The sequence below is a fragment of the Gopherus flavomarginatus genome, chromosome 5 (genome assembly GCF_025201925.1).
Source record: "Gopherus flavomarginatus isolate rGopFla2 chromosome 5, rGopFla2.mat.asm, whole genome shotgun sequence".
In the NCBI taxonomy this organism is placed as follows: domain Eukaryota; kingdom Metazoa; phylum Chordata; order Testudines; family Testudinidae; genus Gopherus; species Gopherus flavomarginatus.
The window spans coordinates 11,341,380-11,358,030 of record NC_066621.1 but is presented as its reverse complement, the minus strand read 5'-3'; the positions used below and the strand labels follow the sequence as shown (position 1 = coordinate 11,358,030).

The 16,651-nt window shown below is 44.3% G+C and overlaps 1 protein-coding gene across 2 annotated transcripts in view; it reads left to right on the top strand.

Moving 5' to 3' along the window:
* The first annotated feature begins 24 nt into the window (after positions 1 to 24).
* Positions 25 to 16,651, top strand: part of C5H6orf132 (chromosome 5 C6orf132 homolog) — a 36,709-nt gene continuing 20,082 nt past the window's right edge. The window contains exons 1-2 of one of the 2 annotated variants that reach the window (XM_050952333.1): positions 25 to 201; positions 4,982 to 5,243. In XM_050952333.1, coding sequence (XP_050808290.1) covers positions 5,240 to 5,243 — 4 coding nt within the window. In that variant the 5' untranslated portion in view covers positions 25 to 201; positions 4,982 to 5,239. Of the gene's footprint in view, positions 202 to 4,981; positions 5,244 to 7,524; positions 7,809 to 16,651 lie in introns of those variants that run through there. The other variant, XM_050952332.1, reaches the window with a different exon arrangement.

Sequence of the window (16,651 nt, the reverse complement as noted above, 5' to 3'; positions counted from 1 at the left end):
AGCTTCCCCTGCTCTTGCCAATGTATTGACAGTTAATGATATTTCAAGTTTTTCCTAAAGCCCCAGCTCCTGGAGCTCCCTGAATCTCTGCTTTCATTTCTCAAAGTAACTTGCTTTTTGCCTTCACAGTTGCAGAAGAAAAGCCTGAAAAATTGACCAGAGTGCACCTTAATGGCCCAGAAAGTGGAAGGCAAATTAAAAGTGCCCAGATTTTTTGTTTTTAATATTGCAGATTTAAAGCCAACCTAATTATTGGCGAGGGGCTGGCTTTCCTTGGTGGATGTAGGGGTCTGCCTGTTTGGACCAGCTTGAAGGAAGGGACCCTGTCTACATTCTACATATTATTTAGGAGAAAACAAGAGAACCAAATACCTAATGAAAGAACCTGGCTCCCCTTCCAAACTACAGTGCTAGAAGAGTTCACTTTCTTCCAATGCACAATGACCAGGCAGGAAAAGCACAGCATTGCAATGCTTTACAATCCTGTCAGGGTTGTTTGTAAGAATAGAGAACCATTGGCAGTAGTATCACTGCAGTGCTCAGCACAAAACTCTTTAGTTGTGTATCTGTGTGGAGTTGCTGATTACAGCCTTTTTTTAAAAAAAGGAAAATGCATTTTTACTGAGTGAATAGTTCTGGGTGAATGATTTCCGCCCCCCCAAAAAAAACTGATATCGATCTTTTCTTGAAGCATCCCTGAGCTGAGGAAAGGGGTCTTTCAGATGTTATCTGTGATGAACCAGATTTGCATTAAAGTAATAGTTCTCCATCTCAAGAGTTGCAAATTCAAAGTTGACTTAGGTGACAAGTGAAACAAATTTACTAGTCTCAGCCCGGCACCAGCTATTTACTTTCATAAGAATAGAGAATTCAACAAAATCACTCAAGAATATACATATCAGAAACATATTATTATTAAATGACTAATTCATCTGTTGAAAAAAAATACTTTGCAAAATTATAAGAGATGCTATTTTATGCCTGACTAGTTAATAATCACTAACACTGCATAAAAATGAAAATCTTTGTGTAAAAAATTCGCTGTGAAAACAGGGCATTTTTCCGAATTTTCATGTACTTTTGGCCAGTGCCAGACTGTACTAATTTCCAGTGTTTTCATGGAAGTTCTCATTCATTATTCAAAATTCCGGTACATTAAAAAATTATTTAATATAGATATGAATACTTAGCATACATACCATTCTGATGTCTTTACATCATCAAAGCACTATATTATCTATCTCCATTAACAAGTCTATAGAATTGTATGTATATATTAAGTAATCTGTACATTCATGTTTAGTAACTTATACTGTTCACTTGAATTTTAAAAAAGTCGCTTAAGCCAATGTTCCAAGGATTTGACCTTAGTTTATAGTCCCTTGTAAATTTCAAATGTCTTTGTTTTGCTTGTTACTCACATTTATAGATTTGATGTCACACCTATGAAATATGTCATTGATAATGCTGCTACAGCCACAACAATCACTTTGTTCTTTGGCTGTCTATGAGCCTCAACTGCAGCCTCAACCTCTTATAGCTAAATCTGAGAAGACAGGGACTACACCTCTGCAGGAGTGGATTACATATTTTATTTACACGAGTGCCTCACCAGGTAGCAAAGTGTCTTGTCACTTCATTGCATGAATAACTCGCTTCATGCAATAAGAGGTATTTCATAGAAATCTTGTGTTCCTGAGTTACGGAACCTGCCACAGGCATTGTTCTTTAAGATATGACACAAAGGTACACCTGTCTTTTCTGCAATAACTCATTGAGGAAATAGACCAAACTTTTGAATGGAATCTGGCATTGTCCCTGTCATGGCAGATGTGTTTGGAAAATTGGGAGTGCTAGTGACATCACTGGCTACTAGAATGCCAGATGAAAACTTATCTATCTATTGTGTTGTCTTTGGCAGCCTAAGTCATGTGTTTCCTAGTAGCATTGATTTCTGACTGACAGTCAGGAACTTGGTGGCATGCTGCGTGTGTGGAATGTGTGTGCTGTTTCTATTGAAATTCTCAATATCTCGTTTGACAGCTGTGGTGCTCACAAATAGACCTGCTTTAAAAAGATAATGTCATTATGTAAGGATAGATGCAGTTCGTAATATACGATGGGATGGATAGGTGGAGGCCATACAGGGGTTCCTTCAGATAAGCACCTAAATGCAAATGGCCATCCACTCCGAAGGAAATACTAAGCATCTGTAGCTCCCATGTTAAAATCAGACTGTTTGTATGTAGCAACAGAGAGTCCTGTGGCACCTTTAAGACTAACAGATGTATTGGAGCATAAGCTTTCGTGGGTGAATACCCACTTCATCAGACTCACGAAAGCTTATGCTCCAATACATCTGTTAGTCTTAAAGGTGCCACAGGACTCTCTGTTGCTTTTTACAGATCCAGACTAACATGGCTATCCCTCTGATGTTTGTATGTAGGTGCCTAATTTTGAACATTTGAATGTGTTTGTGTAAAGTACTGCCCTCCACTGGAAGAAATATGCCAGGCCATTGTCTGCTGGCCCCTTACTGCCTGAGTTAGTGGAACTGTTCCTTCAAATTACAAGGCTGGCATCACAATCCGCATTTCTGCTGCTGATTTTTTTTAAAGCACAAAAGAAGCTATTCCTACAGCAAATAATGGACATGTTAGGCACATAACAGTCATCAGATGTGCTCCTGGAGACAGTGAACAACTTCTAACTGCTGGACAAAGAAAATTATTAGCAGAAAGTCGACAGCTTGACAGCACAGAATGCAATTGTCAATCAGCACTGATACCCCTCCGAAGCCCCTGTGAAGCTCAGAGGAAACTTGATGGACATGTTCTAAACTGAAAGGGGTTTCCAGAGAGCCAGAGTTTTCATTCCTCAGCCTTGTGCTTTTCTTCATTATCAGTTTCTAACTCTCTCTGCTACTCTTGGCTTAGTATTTACTTAGTTCATAGGTCACATGTGTTTACTTTTATGCAATAAAAACAGAGAAGGAAAGAGGAGGAACACACACACAAGTACTGTGTTTGGTCAAATATTTCCACTTCTGTTTTTAGAAACAGCAATGTGTGCATTTTCAACAAACGTGGACAGCAAGACAGGATTTTGTTGTGCAGAAAATGACTTGGCATGCAGAAATTACAATGGTTTCCAAAGTAGCAATAATATCTTTCTTGTACCTGGCCCTTTGTTTTTGAAGAAGTGCAGAATACTTAAAAGTGACATGCCAAGCTATGTACAATCCCAATATTTTGCATTGCTCACTGTCTATGGCGCAAAGCACCCACCGGCACAGGATACGGGTGGGATTTCCACAAGGCCACACTGTTGGCCTACCTGCTCCCATTGAAAAACTGCTGGAGTTAGGACAAAAGTTGAGCGCTTCAGAAAATCTCATCCTATAAATCCCAACCCTCTATTGCCTCCTATCAGAGGCCTTCAAGCACAGTGCAAATGTTCCCCAGACCTCACCCAGTCTAGCCTAGGGATGACGCGGGGGTAAAGAACAAATATTTGTAGTCTGGAGCAAACGTTGCAGGTGTATGTGCACAACAGTCTTTATAAGAGGCTTAAGTATCTCTCCTTAGTTGGCAATAAGTTCAGGGGAAGTAAAAAAGACTGGCGAAGACATACCCTTATGCTGAGAGGAATTTGTATCTTTTTATCGCTTCCTTCCCCACAGGGCCACCCAGAGGATTCGGGGGCCTGGGGCAAAGCGGGGGAGCTGCAATGCTTGTACTCACCCAATGGCAGTCCGGGTCTTTGGCTGCATTTCGGTGGCGGGGGACCCTTCAGTTGCTCCACGTCTTTGGCAGCACGGAAGGGCCCCCCGCTGCCGAAGACCTGGAGTGACTGAAGGGCCCCGATCGCCGAAATGCCGCCGAAGACCCAGACCACCGCTGGGCCAGGGCTCGCGGGGCATTTCAGTGGCGGGGCCCTTCAATCGCTCCAAGTCTTCGGCAGCACTGAAGGGCCCCCTTCTGCCGAAATGCCACTGAAGACCTGGATTGCCACTGGGCCAGGGCTCATGGGGCCCCTGTGGGGCCGGGGTCCTGGGGAAAATTGCCCCACTTGCCCCCCCCGGGTGGCCCTGCTTCCCCGACTGTTACTGGCTGTTGGTGGGGTGGGGCACTGGGAAGTGTAGGTGCTGCTGTGCCATCTTCCCCCTCCTGATCTCCCAGGGCCTTTGAAACTGCTGCAGTCTGTTCAAGCACCCACCGCTATCCCCCTTGGCCCCACCTCCTGCGGGGATGTAGGAGTTGGCTTGGGTAGGCCTTCTACCTGCAACTGGTGAAAACATGGCATTATTGAAGCCATTGGAATTTTGCCCTTGATTTCCTCTCTCTATCCAGGTTTCTATGTGGCTCTCGTCATGGGGGCCTTTTCTGAACAGGGGTGCCGGTGAATTGAATCTTACTTTAATACTAACCAGTAACACTGGGCAGTTATGTTGACTGTGGCCATAGCGCCTTCATGGAACAGCTCTTCTCAAAAGCTTTGTGGATTTCTCTCACTCTATATGATTCTCTTGGCTTCTCTGTTGATTAGCTCCTCTCTTCCCTCCCCCCGTGTTCCTTGAGTTTATTTGTCTATATACGTATATCCGGTTAAACTGGTTTGATCAAACATTGCACATACCAGGTGGCACTTGCCAAATGTCTTGCATAGTTCACAAAGTTACAGTGTTCTGTTTGCTTATAATGTACATATCTTTGCATTTACCCTATACCTGATGGAAATTAAGTTGACATTACTAAGTAGTGGGGTGGAGGGGTGTTCATTTGGTTTGACCTCCAGTCATGGGAGGTACCTGGGGATTTTCTTTAAGCATCTGGGGTGCAGGAAGGGAGGGCCCTGGCAAAGAGCCAACATTGTTTTCTCCACAAACCCTCCCTTATGAAAAATGCCTCTTTACAGCTTCTATCTTATTATCTATCATATCTGCAGGCAATATTGTTCCCTTATTTTTTCTTTGACTTAGGCCCAGATGGAACATCAGAATAACTTTGTGTACAAGTGGTCCCGGAGAACTCAAGACATGGATAAAGTTAATTATAGATGTCAAGTTTGGCCAGATCGGTTCCTTGGTTTGTCACAAATTAAACGTCTCTGAAAAGAGCTGTTAAAAAGACTGTGCGCCAGAGTCTACCACCCTTGCTCACCCTGGGCAGTAGCCTACTCTGAGAGGAGACCCATTGGACTTCAGGAGGATTCATCTTGGAGGAAGGGATTACTCAATATGAGTAAGAGAAGCAACAGAATCTGAACTCTAATTTATAGCTACTATGAGTCCCTTCCTTTGGTTCTTTCGAGCCCCACACTGAGCACAACTATAACCCATAATGCAGGAATGGTAACTATAGGAGGTTAGGTTTTATTTCCTGAATCAAAAGTCTGCAGTGAGGGGCTGAGGTCCCACTGCCAAAGGTTTCTGTTTTTCTTTCCCATTAATCAGTTTTTCCAGAAAAGTACAAAAACAAAGGTCCGTGATGAGAAAGACATTTACATTAATACAGCAATTACTATTACCCCCATTTTGCCATGGATGTAAGATTCGTTTTTTCTCCATTTCAGTGTTGTTTGGCCGTTCTGAATACACTGTTGTTGGGTTGGATTTCCTTTTTCAGAGTATTACATTGGTACTCGTTCATTGAGAGATTAAATTCAAAACTCTGGAAAGGCTTTTGTATTTATTTCTCTAATATTTTTGTAATTTATGGCAAGGTCAAAATGTGGAACAGATAAGCTGACAGGTGGCAACATCTCCAGAATTTACTATAGTAATGAAATCTACATACATTTTGACCCTAGTAGCTGACTTGGAAGTACAACTGAAGATAATACTTTCATTCATCACTTCACAGCGTTGTTTTCAGAGTTAGTTAATGTTTGAATGAGTTTTTGAAGGCATGAAATTCTATGGAATTACCAAGATTTATAATTAACTGAAGTTATTATTCATTAACTTGCAATATTATTTTGCACCACATATAAAATGTCTTGCAACGTTAGAGATTAATTCAAGGAATTATACCTACTTTTGTACTCAAGAGATAAATCAGTTATATAGCGTTATTTACCCTTTCCCAAAAAAACAAAAAGAATGGGGTCACATGAGGAAATCAATAGGCAGCAAGCTTAATATAAACAAGAGGAAGTACTTTTTCACACACTGCACAGTTAACCTGTGGAACTCATTCCCATGGGATATTGTGGTGGCCAAAAGTATAACTAGGTCAAAGAAAACACTAGATAAGTTCATAGAGGATAGGTCCAGCAATAGCTATTAGCCATGATGGTCAGGGATGCGACCCCGTGCTTGGGGTGACCCTAAACCTCTGACTGCCAGGAGCTGGGAGGGGAAGACAAGGGTTGATCAGTCCAATTGCCCTGTTCTGTACACTCCTGTACACTGAAGCTCTGGTACTGGCCACTGTCAGACACAGGGTACTGAGCTAAATGGACCATTGCTGTGACCCAGTATGACAGTTCTTATGTTCTTATAGTTGGAGTTAAATTCCATAAACTTTAACTAGCTCTTAGACTGTGATTTAGGCCCCAGTCTTATAAACTAATCTGCACAGACAGGCTCTTCTGGCTAGACACAGTCCCACTGAAGGAAGGCATCAGCACTTTGCACAGGCACAGGAGCCCTGCCCACCACTATGGATCAGGTTGCAGGATCAGGCTTTTAGCTATTAGCAGACCGTCTAAAATCTAGCTGCCAATTTGCATTCTGGAAAATACATGATGGAGCAAAATGATTAAACTTATTAGTTGTCCTAAGACAATTGTTATTTATTTCTATTGCAGTAGCATCTAAGGACCTCAACCAGAATTAGGGTCCCATTACAAGAGGCACTCTACAAACAAGGGAGCAAATACAGTCTTGGACCAAAAGATCCCACCATCCAGGATTTTTAGACTATATGTAACAGATGAATAATCAGATAAGGGGGGAGCAAAGGAGGGCCAAGGAGAAGGAAGTAACAATAGAAAGAGAAAAACCACAGACTCTAAGTACGTGCTTCTGCTACCCTGACTCAATGCATATACTAGTTAGAAGCCCATTTACTGATTGCCAAGATATTTAATCAACAGGTAGCACCATGCCGAAATGACTGGCTATGCATTAGTATTTATTTTTCAGTGCCCCAGCTTTGTGTCTCCTTATTAGAAGAGAGAAATAAAAGATGTGGTGAGCTGTGAAATAAATTCACTAGCTGACTAACACTTTTTGCCGTTAGTTTGTCTCTGAAAAACAGGAGGGCGAATGAATTATGTAAATATTTTTATCATGACCAGAGAAGAGCAGATGAGCAGCTTTATGGATCCTCTCATGGGTATCACAGTGTTTTGGAGAGATCCACGAAACATCCCTGAGCAGCAGGGACTAGAGACTGGCAGTTTAACAATGGCTCATTGTAGCAGGAAGGAAGGAATGTGACCAAGCCTGGAGCTGCTGTTGGGTGTGGCCAGGTAAGAGCAGCCAGCCTTCTACCTGCTCAGGTGTTTACCCTTAAAGCAGCCGAAAAGGTAGCTCTGCAGACCAACACCTGTTTTAGCTTCAGCTGAGTGGTGACAGGGCACATTGGAAATATGTCTTGCTAAAGGAAATATTGGAGACCTGAGCAGAGCACGGCAGGGGATCAGAGCAAAGATGAAGAAGAATCAGTCCATGCAGGGGACGTTTAGTAAACTCTTTGGGAAGAAACATGCCAACAACACCAACAATACTTCCCTCTATGCCACAAATCCACCCTGGATCTTCACGCAAGAGGTCACTTCTGAGGGCAGAGGTGGTCCCGGTTAGTATCTTTCTTTATTTGGGCTTCCAGGAGAAAGGAGTAAAGAAGTCAAATCACCCTCACAAAGTGCTACCTGGCCTGATTAGCCTCCTGCTTTGAATCCAAGCACTGAATGGTTAGTTTAGATATGGGGGGAGCAGCAATAGCCTTATTGGGGAGCTCTGGTGTGAACAGTATGAATTCTGCTAGACAGAGTCCCATTAATCATTCATGCAGTTTGGGAAGCCATGGGAGGTATTTGTTAGTACTGAGCAGATTAAAAGGAAACATGTTTGAACCTGTGATACTCTGAATGAACAGTAAGTGATAAACTCTGTAAAGTCAAGGAAAATAAAAAGGCTTCTAAACAAGCTTAATAGCTAACAAAAGCTGGGAAATCTGGCTTAATATGTGAGTTGATAAGGGATTCTCAGATCTCTGAAGATTGTGGTCTGTGACTTGCTTTGTTCTAGTCTTTGCTAACACATTTGACTTGCATTTCTTTTCTGGGTTTTAAATGAGCTTTTGGATATGTGTTTTGTAGGTAATTTGTTTTTGAGGAACTGTGGGGTGTCAGGTCTGTTTGTTTATTCTGTGGATTTTATTTGTATCTCATTGTAGATTTAACACCCTGGAGGCTTAGGTGGGATAGTACCAGATACATATTATTAGAGCTGAACCAAATTACAGATAACAGAATGTGGATTTGGCTTTTTAGATTCCAATAAACTTTTGTAAATTCAGGGGTGGAAGTATTGTTTGTTTAGCTGTGTAGCTGACACACTGATAAAAGATATACAAAGGGATTACATCCAGACTTTAGGCTGGGGAAATTCAGATGAGGACAGTAGGCACTATTAAAAGTGTCATGAAACTTTATTCAGAAATGGTTCCCTTCTAATCATTGCTATAAATCCAAAGAGGGACTTGAGTATTTTTCCTGTGGTGTGTTTTTGTTTTAAAGTGGCAGTGCATTTAGTTAATTACAAATCAGGCCTCAGCCCTGCCACTGTCTCCTTCCAAGTCAATGGGGTTCCTTGGAGGTACAAGGGACACTGGCGCAGAGAATGTGACTTGACAGAGGCTACTCACAACTTGTAACGTACTGTAATTTCAGTGGTTGTATTACGTATGGTGGCTGTGACTGTAAAGATAGTGTAGCCCCAACTGAGGGAGGGGATGGCATTAGGCACTAAATTCAGGAATCTCTGAGTCAGTCACACGCAAAACCTACTCCCTTTTCTTGTTGCTTAACCTGTGTTTACTTTGCAATATATCTGATGCAAAACTAGGGTGGGGATTAGCTTAAGCAGTGAAGCATCTGGTAGCATACCAAACTATGTAGTAAATGTTCAAAGAAAGACACAGGGCAGAGCTTTGATCAGGTAGAACATAGCGTTGTCAGAAATCAAAATTCAACTACATCTGCACCTAGACTGCTTAGCAGTGAGGCAATAGTAGGCCTGGAATAAATGTACTGATAAGTCTTACCATGCTGGCTTGAAAAAAACTATTTAATATCTAAACATCCTCAGTAAAGTATTGCAATGCAAAAGCTACTAAAGGCCTGATTCTGCAACCCTTCTTTGTTTGAATAGGTTTCCAGAACTCCTGGCTCTGATTCTCTGGTACAGTACAGTCTTTTTAGGAGAGCTTTAGTTCAAACTCAGGATACTCTTAAAACAAGGCTGTGTCCCATTTGCAAATGTCTCCAGAAAACACTATACAACCAAAGGGGCCCAAAGTACAATCCAAGAGTTAACCGTTTCCTTAAAATATAGGTCATGCATTTACTTGGAGAGGAAGGTTAAGGGAAAATGCTGATCAACTACAACTTTTATTGCTGGTGGTCTTTTAACAGGCAAATCCTATTTATCTGTCAAGGAAAATACAAGTACAAGCATTTCCCCTCCCTTCCTTTTTCATCAGAAGCATTCAGGCTCCTTTCTTAAAGATGCTTCAAAGTCTGAAAATTCTTAATAACCTTGGGGCAAAGTTTTGTGGTCTGTAATCCAGCCTCTTATTGGCTGCAGTTGGTGTCTTGCTCAATTTAAAGATCACATGATTTTGGAGCCCCTTGACCAGTCAGTCTCTCTAATAAATTATCGTATATACTCGTTCATAAGCCGAATATTTTTGGCAAAAAAATTATGCATCAAAGAGCGGGGGTTGGCTTATAAACAGGTCTACACCAAAATTTGATGATTTTAAACTCTATGGAATCATTGAATACCCAATACAGGGATTGGCAACCTTTGGCACTCAGCCCGCCAGGGTAAGGCGCAAGGCCGGCTTTAGGAAGTGCGGGGCCCAATTTGAACATTTTTGGCAGGGCCTCGACAGGGATGACTTAAAAAAAAAAAGTAAAAAAAAAAGCCTTTAATTTCTTAGCAACCGGTTTCCTATAAAAAGTTCTGATTTAAGGGATGTGCCACAGTATGTATTTTTTTTTTGCACCAATAGGGTTACCTTATGTCCGTATTTTCTTCCCAGATGGTGATTAAGAACCAAAAAGCCTGACGTGTCTGGGAAAATACGGATGTATGTTAACTCTACCTAAAGTTCTCTTTTTAAAAGATGGGCCTGAACTAGAAATGAGCTCCGCTTTACGTGTAGGTCCCCGCCACTCCCTAGGGGTGTGCTAGGGTGACCAGGTGTCCCAATTTGATAGGGACAGTCCAGACTTTTGGGTCTTTTTCTTATATAGAATCCTATTACTCCTCACCCCCATCCCGATTTTTCACACTGGCTGTCTGGTCACCCTAGGGTGTGCACATGTGTGGGTCCCAGTTGCTTCCTGCCCCTCTCATTGAAGCAGGTGTGCAGGGTTACTGCCCTGGGAACTGCAGGGCACCAGTGGACATGGGGCTGGCTGGAGGCAGGGCAGGGGCTGACTGGAGGTAGGTTCTGGCTGCAGACAGGGCAAGGGGTGCGGGGCTGCTGGAGACAGTGGAGTGTGGGGCGGGCAGCCTGGTTTCAGGGAGGGCCACATGGGGGTGTGGCAGGGTTGGCAGGGCTGGAGACAGGAGTATGGGACTGGCTGGCTTCAGGCAGGGGGGTGTGGCAGGGGTTGGCTGGAGACAGGGCAGGAGGTGCAGGGCTGGTGTGGCAAGGGCTGGCTGGAGACAGGCTGGCTGGTGAGGGGCTGGAGACAGGGCAGGGTGTGTGGGGCTGGCTGGAGATGGGCTGGTGCGGGCAGGGCAGGGGTGCAGCAGGGGCTGGCTGAGGGCAGGGGGTGCAGGTACAGCCCACCCTATACGATGAGTGCCCCCTCCTCCTCCCTCCCCCAGTGGGGTAGCAGCAGCAGCTCAGGGGCTATTTAAAGGGCCTGGGGCTCCCCTGCTTCTACTACCCTGGCCCTTTAAATAGCCGCAGGAGCCCTGGGGAAGCGATGGGGCTCTAGCTGCTATTTAAAGGACTGGGGCGGTAGAAGCAACGGGAGCTCTGGACTTTTTAAATAGCCCCCAGAACCCCGCAGCCCTACCCCAGGGCTCCAGCAGTGGGGCTCTGGTGGCAATTTAAAGGGCTGGGAGCCCCAGGGCCTTTAAATTGTCCCCTGGGGAAGCCAGGCCACCCCAGTACTGCTCACCAGCTCTTGCCCGTATGCCGTACTGGGGCTTGGGCATGGAGCCCCCTTAGGGGCAGGGCCCGATTCAGGGGAATTGGTTGAATTGGCCTAAAGCCGACCCTGGTAAGGCACACCACTTCCTGCAGTTCCCATTGGCTGGGAATGGTGAATCGCAGCCACAGGGAGCTGAGGGGCTCCATGCCTGCAGACGCTCCAAGTAAACAAAACATCCCAACCCACCAGTGGCTTACCCTGAGCAGCCGGGAGCCAAAGTTTTCCTACCCCTGAAATATAGGGTCGGCTTATGAAAGGGTCATACTGTTTTTGCTATTTTTACCTATCTGTTTTGGGGGATCAGCTTATAAATGAAGGGGATAATGAATGAGTATATGCAGTAACTGAACGGTTTGAATCAAAAGCTCTGTGAAGCTGCATTAGATCTGAGTGAGAGTCACAACTAGAACCTTTTATAAAACTCAGTAAAAGGCTCCAATGTCACGCTCTTGGGCCTGAACACTGGCCTATATGGGAAGTTCTGCTTTTTAAGGACCTCAGATGTGCGTGTGTTCACTCCAATGGTCCTTGATGCGGTTGGAAATAACACCTGGAATCAGGGCCACCCAGAGGATTCAGGGGGCCTGGGGCAGGGCTGAGTCTTCGGCGGCAATTCAGTGGCAGTTCCCTCTCGGAGGGAAGGACCCACCGCCGAATGAAGCGGTGGCAGTAGAGCAGCCTAAGTGCTGCTGATTGCGGCTTTTTTTTTCCTGCCACTTATACTCACCAGGCGGTGCTCCAAGGCTTCGGCAGCACTTCAGCGGCGGGTCTTTCACTCTCTCCAAGTCTTGCGCTGCACTGAAGGACCCACCACCGAAGACCCGGAGTGAGTGATGGGCCTGCTGTCGAAGTGCTGCTGACAACCCGGAGCAGCTCACGGGGCCCCTGTGGGGCATGGGGAAAATTGCCTCATTAGCCTTCCCCCCGGGAAGCCCTGTCTGGAATAACACTGGAAATAAACAGCCATTTAGTACAGTGTGCTCTAACCTGTGTACTGTCACTGGGTGATATGGTGTGGTAGGTGGTAACACTGCCACTCTTGAAGGCTGTTCTCTGGGAGCAACTTTTTCCTCAACCCAGGAGGCCTGCATCCAACTCTGAGCATCAGTCTGAAAAGCGCATGCTGCTGGAGTCCATCAGACTGCTCTCAAGCCAACCCTGCTAACCTGGTGCCTGTGATGGATGTGGTTAGGGAAATGCGATCAGCCAAGCTGACTGAGTTTTGTCTTATTAATCGGGATGGCGTTTGTGGCTGACTCACTGCACTCAGGCTCGCCCATGCAGGTGTTGAAATGAAGACTGATGTGGTATTCTTGCTAGCTGTATGTGGAGGCCCTCAAGTGTTCAGTCTCCTTTTCGTTCTTGGCCACCTGGTTGCCACGAGACATTCTCAGAAAGAGAGGGGAAGTGTATGTGTATGGATCCAAAATCCAAGCTCAGCAGAGATGCATTAATATCAGGGCTGGTCAGGAAATTATTTCCCCTTCTCCCCCCCCCTGCCCTTTACTAAATAAAATTGACAAATGTCATCTAAATTTTTGATGAAAATTAGCATTTTTTTCATGTGTTTCTAGTGTGTAGGTTCTTGCAAAACTGATATTCTCCTTGCTTCTATTCCTCTTGAAAGATAGGTATGTTTTGCTTTCTCCCTTCTGCTTATATATGATCCCAAGTGCATGCAAATCACACTCCACAACAGAGACCTGAGAACACAAACAATCTGTTTTGCTGGATCACATTTCCTCCAGCTAACCATCTGGGGCATGTCTCTGACTGTTAGCATCAGGGAATTTCAGCATGAGATTGTCTGTTGCTTCATGTCAATTGATTTGGTCATTCAGGAAGAAAACTAGGCTGGAAAGATATGGCAGAGAATGGGTGTCACTCCCACCTGTTGGCAGGGCTACAATGGCAACCAGCAATCTGAACAATCTCAGACACAAACTGGTTGGCAAGACAAATAAATAGGTGTCTCCTTTATAAAAAGAGATTCTTACTTGAATGAAAACCATAATGAGGTTTTCAAGAAAAAAATGCAACCTATCCCTTTCACTTGTTTGCATGGATTACACAATCCTAGTTTTCTAGCCATATAATCCACAAAATTGAAAGGTGACCATCGGATGGTCCTCCCATGCCTCAGATTTGAACCTTGGATTCCTCTGCACCAAGGTGTGAGCATCATGCTCCCAAATTAAAAATGCTATTTACATAATACTTTAACGAACTCTCATGGAAACCAGTAACAAAATCCCATTGATTTCAATAGATGTGGACTCTCATGTGGGAATTTATTCCATTTTTATCTCTGAGTGTATGTATTTTACATGCCTTCCCCCCACCCCCCCCCACCCTTTTTTTTTTTTTTTTTTTGAAACTCTCCTGCTTTGCTTTAATTCTTTTGGTAGCAAGTTATTCAGTAGCTATTCTTCTGGAAAAGGTGGGGTTTACACCCTTTGGTGCCTCTGCTTGTTAATTCATGCTATTAATCCACCACAGAGAACATCATTAAAGTAAATTATGGGCTCTATTTACTGTCAGAAAGAACAATAGGATGAGAGGTGTAGTCCAATGGTAAAAGCAGAAGACTGGGAATTCCTCAGTTCTATTCCAACGCCTTCAGAGGTCATGGCCAAGTCATGTCAACTATCTGCCATGCACATCTGTAAAATGGGGATAATGATATTTAATTCAGAGGGTGTCTTTAGGCTTCATTATTTGTAAGGCACTTTGAAGACTTACTGTGTTGCTATAATATGTAGTGGAGGGAAGCATTGGAACAGCTGAGTTCTGAATTTGATGACAAGAAGAACAAGGATTTCGCAGGGACTAAAGAAGCATTTTGTTGAATATCTATGTCTGGGTGTGTGTTCTACTTGTGTTTTCATTATTTGACTAAGCCCCCTACAGTAAACAACTGAAATATGGCTTGGGTATGTTCCCACTTTATCCCCCTAGTGCAAAGTGATTCATTTAGAAGAAGAGAGATGCATGGAGGCGAATTGATAGTTTGACTGCCAAGTACTGTTTTGCTACAGCCATAAATCCCCTGGAGACAGCCCTGGTGTAAACTGGGAGTCAGTGGAAGCAGAATTTGGCTCCACATTGCCGAATGTCCAAGAGTCTCAGTAAGTTCAATCTAGTGCTACTTGCATGGATTAGACATTTTTGGGCGGAGGCTTAATTTCACTCCTCACCCTATCTAGTCAATGATGTTTGCATCTGTATAACACACGGTAGACTCGTGTCTTCAGGTACATCTAGACTTAAAAACTGCAGTAGCAGCAAGTCTCCGAATCTGTCTCAACTGACTCAGGATCACGGAGCTTATGCTATAGCACTAAACACTTGAGTGTCAACGTTCCAGCTTGAGCTGTGAAGCCTGGCAAGGGGGGGATGGGTGTTGGAGCCTAACCTCCAGCTGGAGTGTGAACATCTACACTGCAATTTTTAACATGGTGGCATGATCTGTGTGAACCCTAGTCTGCGGGCACAGGCTCTGAGACTCACTTCCATGGGTTTAGTGGGTGGTTTTTGTTTTTTTTTTCTGTGTTGACATACCCTTAGCATCACCCTTTTGTGGGTGAACCATGTAAAGAGTTTGAGTCAGCTATTGCTGATACCAACCTTATGGTTCAGCCAGGTTTGACGGGCCAGGTTCAATCCCCACTGTTGACCCAACCAAAGGCATTATTACCTCTGAACATTTCCAAAGCCCCCTCCCGGCCTGGGCAGTGAAGGAAAGCTTCGTGGCTGCTTGCAAAGCCACTGCATGTGCTCCTTCCTTCTGCAGGCTCTTCTACTAAAGCTCAGCGGGAGAGAGACGCTGCAGATTGCTTGTCCTTCGCTGCTTTGTTTGGTGTTCACTGTAAGCAGCTTGAGAAGAGGAGCTGCTGGTGCAGGCTGCCAAGCCCAGGGAGCTGGGATACTACTAGTGAGCAACAAGGGCCCATTGTCCCTCTCTGCTGCACAACGAAACGATGGGGATCTGTTGTAGAGCTACAGCAGCCTATAATACCAGCAGCGAAGCCCACGTGTTGGAGGCTACCTCCTTACTCTACCTGTAGGGATACGCAACTGTCCGGATGGGGACAGGCCCCGAGGGTAATAGGTCAGGATTCAGCAGAGATTCTGTGGCAGAGGTAGAGAGAGAGGCCAGCAGTTGATCTCAGTCACCCCCAAATTCATCTGGTTGCTAACCGGCAAGAGAAGACAGACACTGTCTATCAGCCAAGCCCTGCAGTCTGTGTGCTATTGCCAGCCACTGATCCAGCTGTGGAACCAGCCAAGCTACTTTACATAAGGAGGAAGCTGGAGGGACTCTCAGAGAGTCTCACTGCACAATCATCTGTTTTCTTTCTGTTGCTTCTGAATCTTCTCCCTCCTTCCCAAAGGGTGAATCAGATGCCAACTTTATAAGTCTGGTCCACCTGAGACAGACCTTTATTAATACTGAACAGCAGTAAAAATAACCCACTAAAACAGACCACATGCGCTAATAAATCTGTGTTCTTCAGGCTCAGATGCTCTCTTCTCACTTTGTTTTTATTAAGATTTTTTTTCTTTTACTTCCTATAACAAGAACTCATTTAATCTGCAGATATAACACCCTGTGACATAGAGCACTGAGCACATACTGGACGCTGAATATGGTGTCTTACTACTGAACACATGGGAAGCTCCACTGAGTTCAGTGGGCCTACTCCATACAAACAGCTACTCATATGTTTGCAGGATCAAGGCCCTGGTCACTGTATATTAACTGCAACTGGAGCTGGTTAGAAAAGCACAAACAAAAGTTTTGCAAACAATTTCATTCTGGCTCTTCCACCACATTTAATTTGTTGACATTTTCCATTTAGCTCCAATTATGGCGATTCTTTAGGCACCTTTCCCCATGGTACCAGAAAGCTGATCCACACAGTAAACATAGCCTCTAAGCACGTGGGAAACTAGTCCTACATTCACCGACTGACCAACAGACTGAAACCCCTGCTATTGATGCATGTCAGCTTCTGTCTGACTTTTCCTTATGTCCTAAAGTACCTATAGAGAAGTTCTGATGAACCAGAGTGAGTAAGTATCCTTCTCTTGAGGATTCCCCAAACACCTGAAAGAGTATATAAGTCTGTTCTCATGGCATCTTCAACCCAAGAGATCCGGCTAAGCATCGGACTTTGAGTGTCTTTTCCAAACAGATGGAGTTCTCTTAGTAATGGGTGGGAGATGACCTAGGATTTAC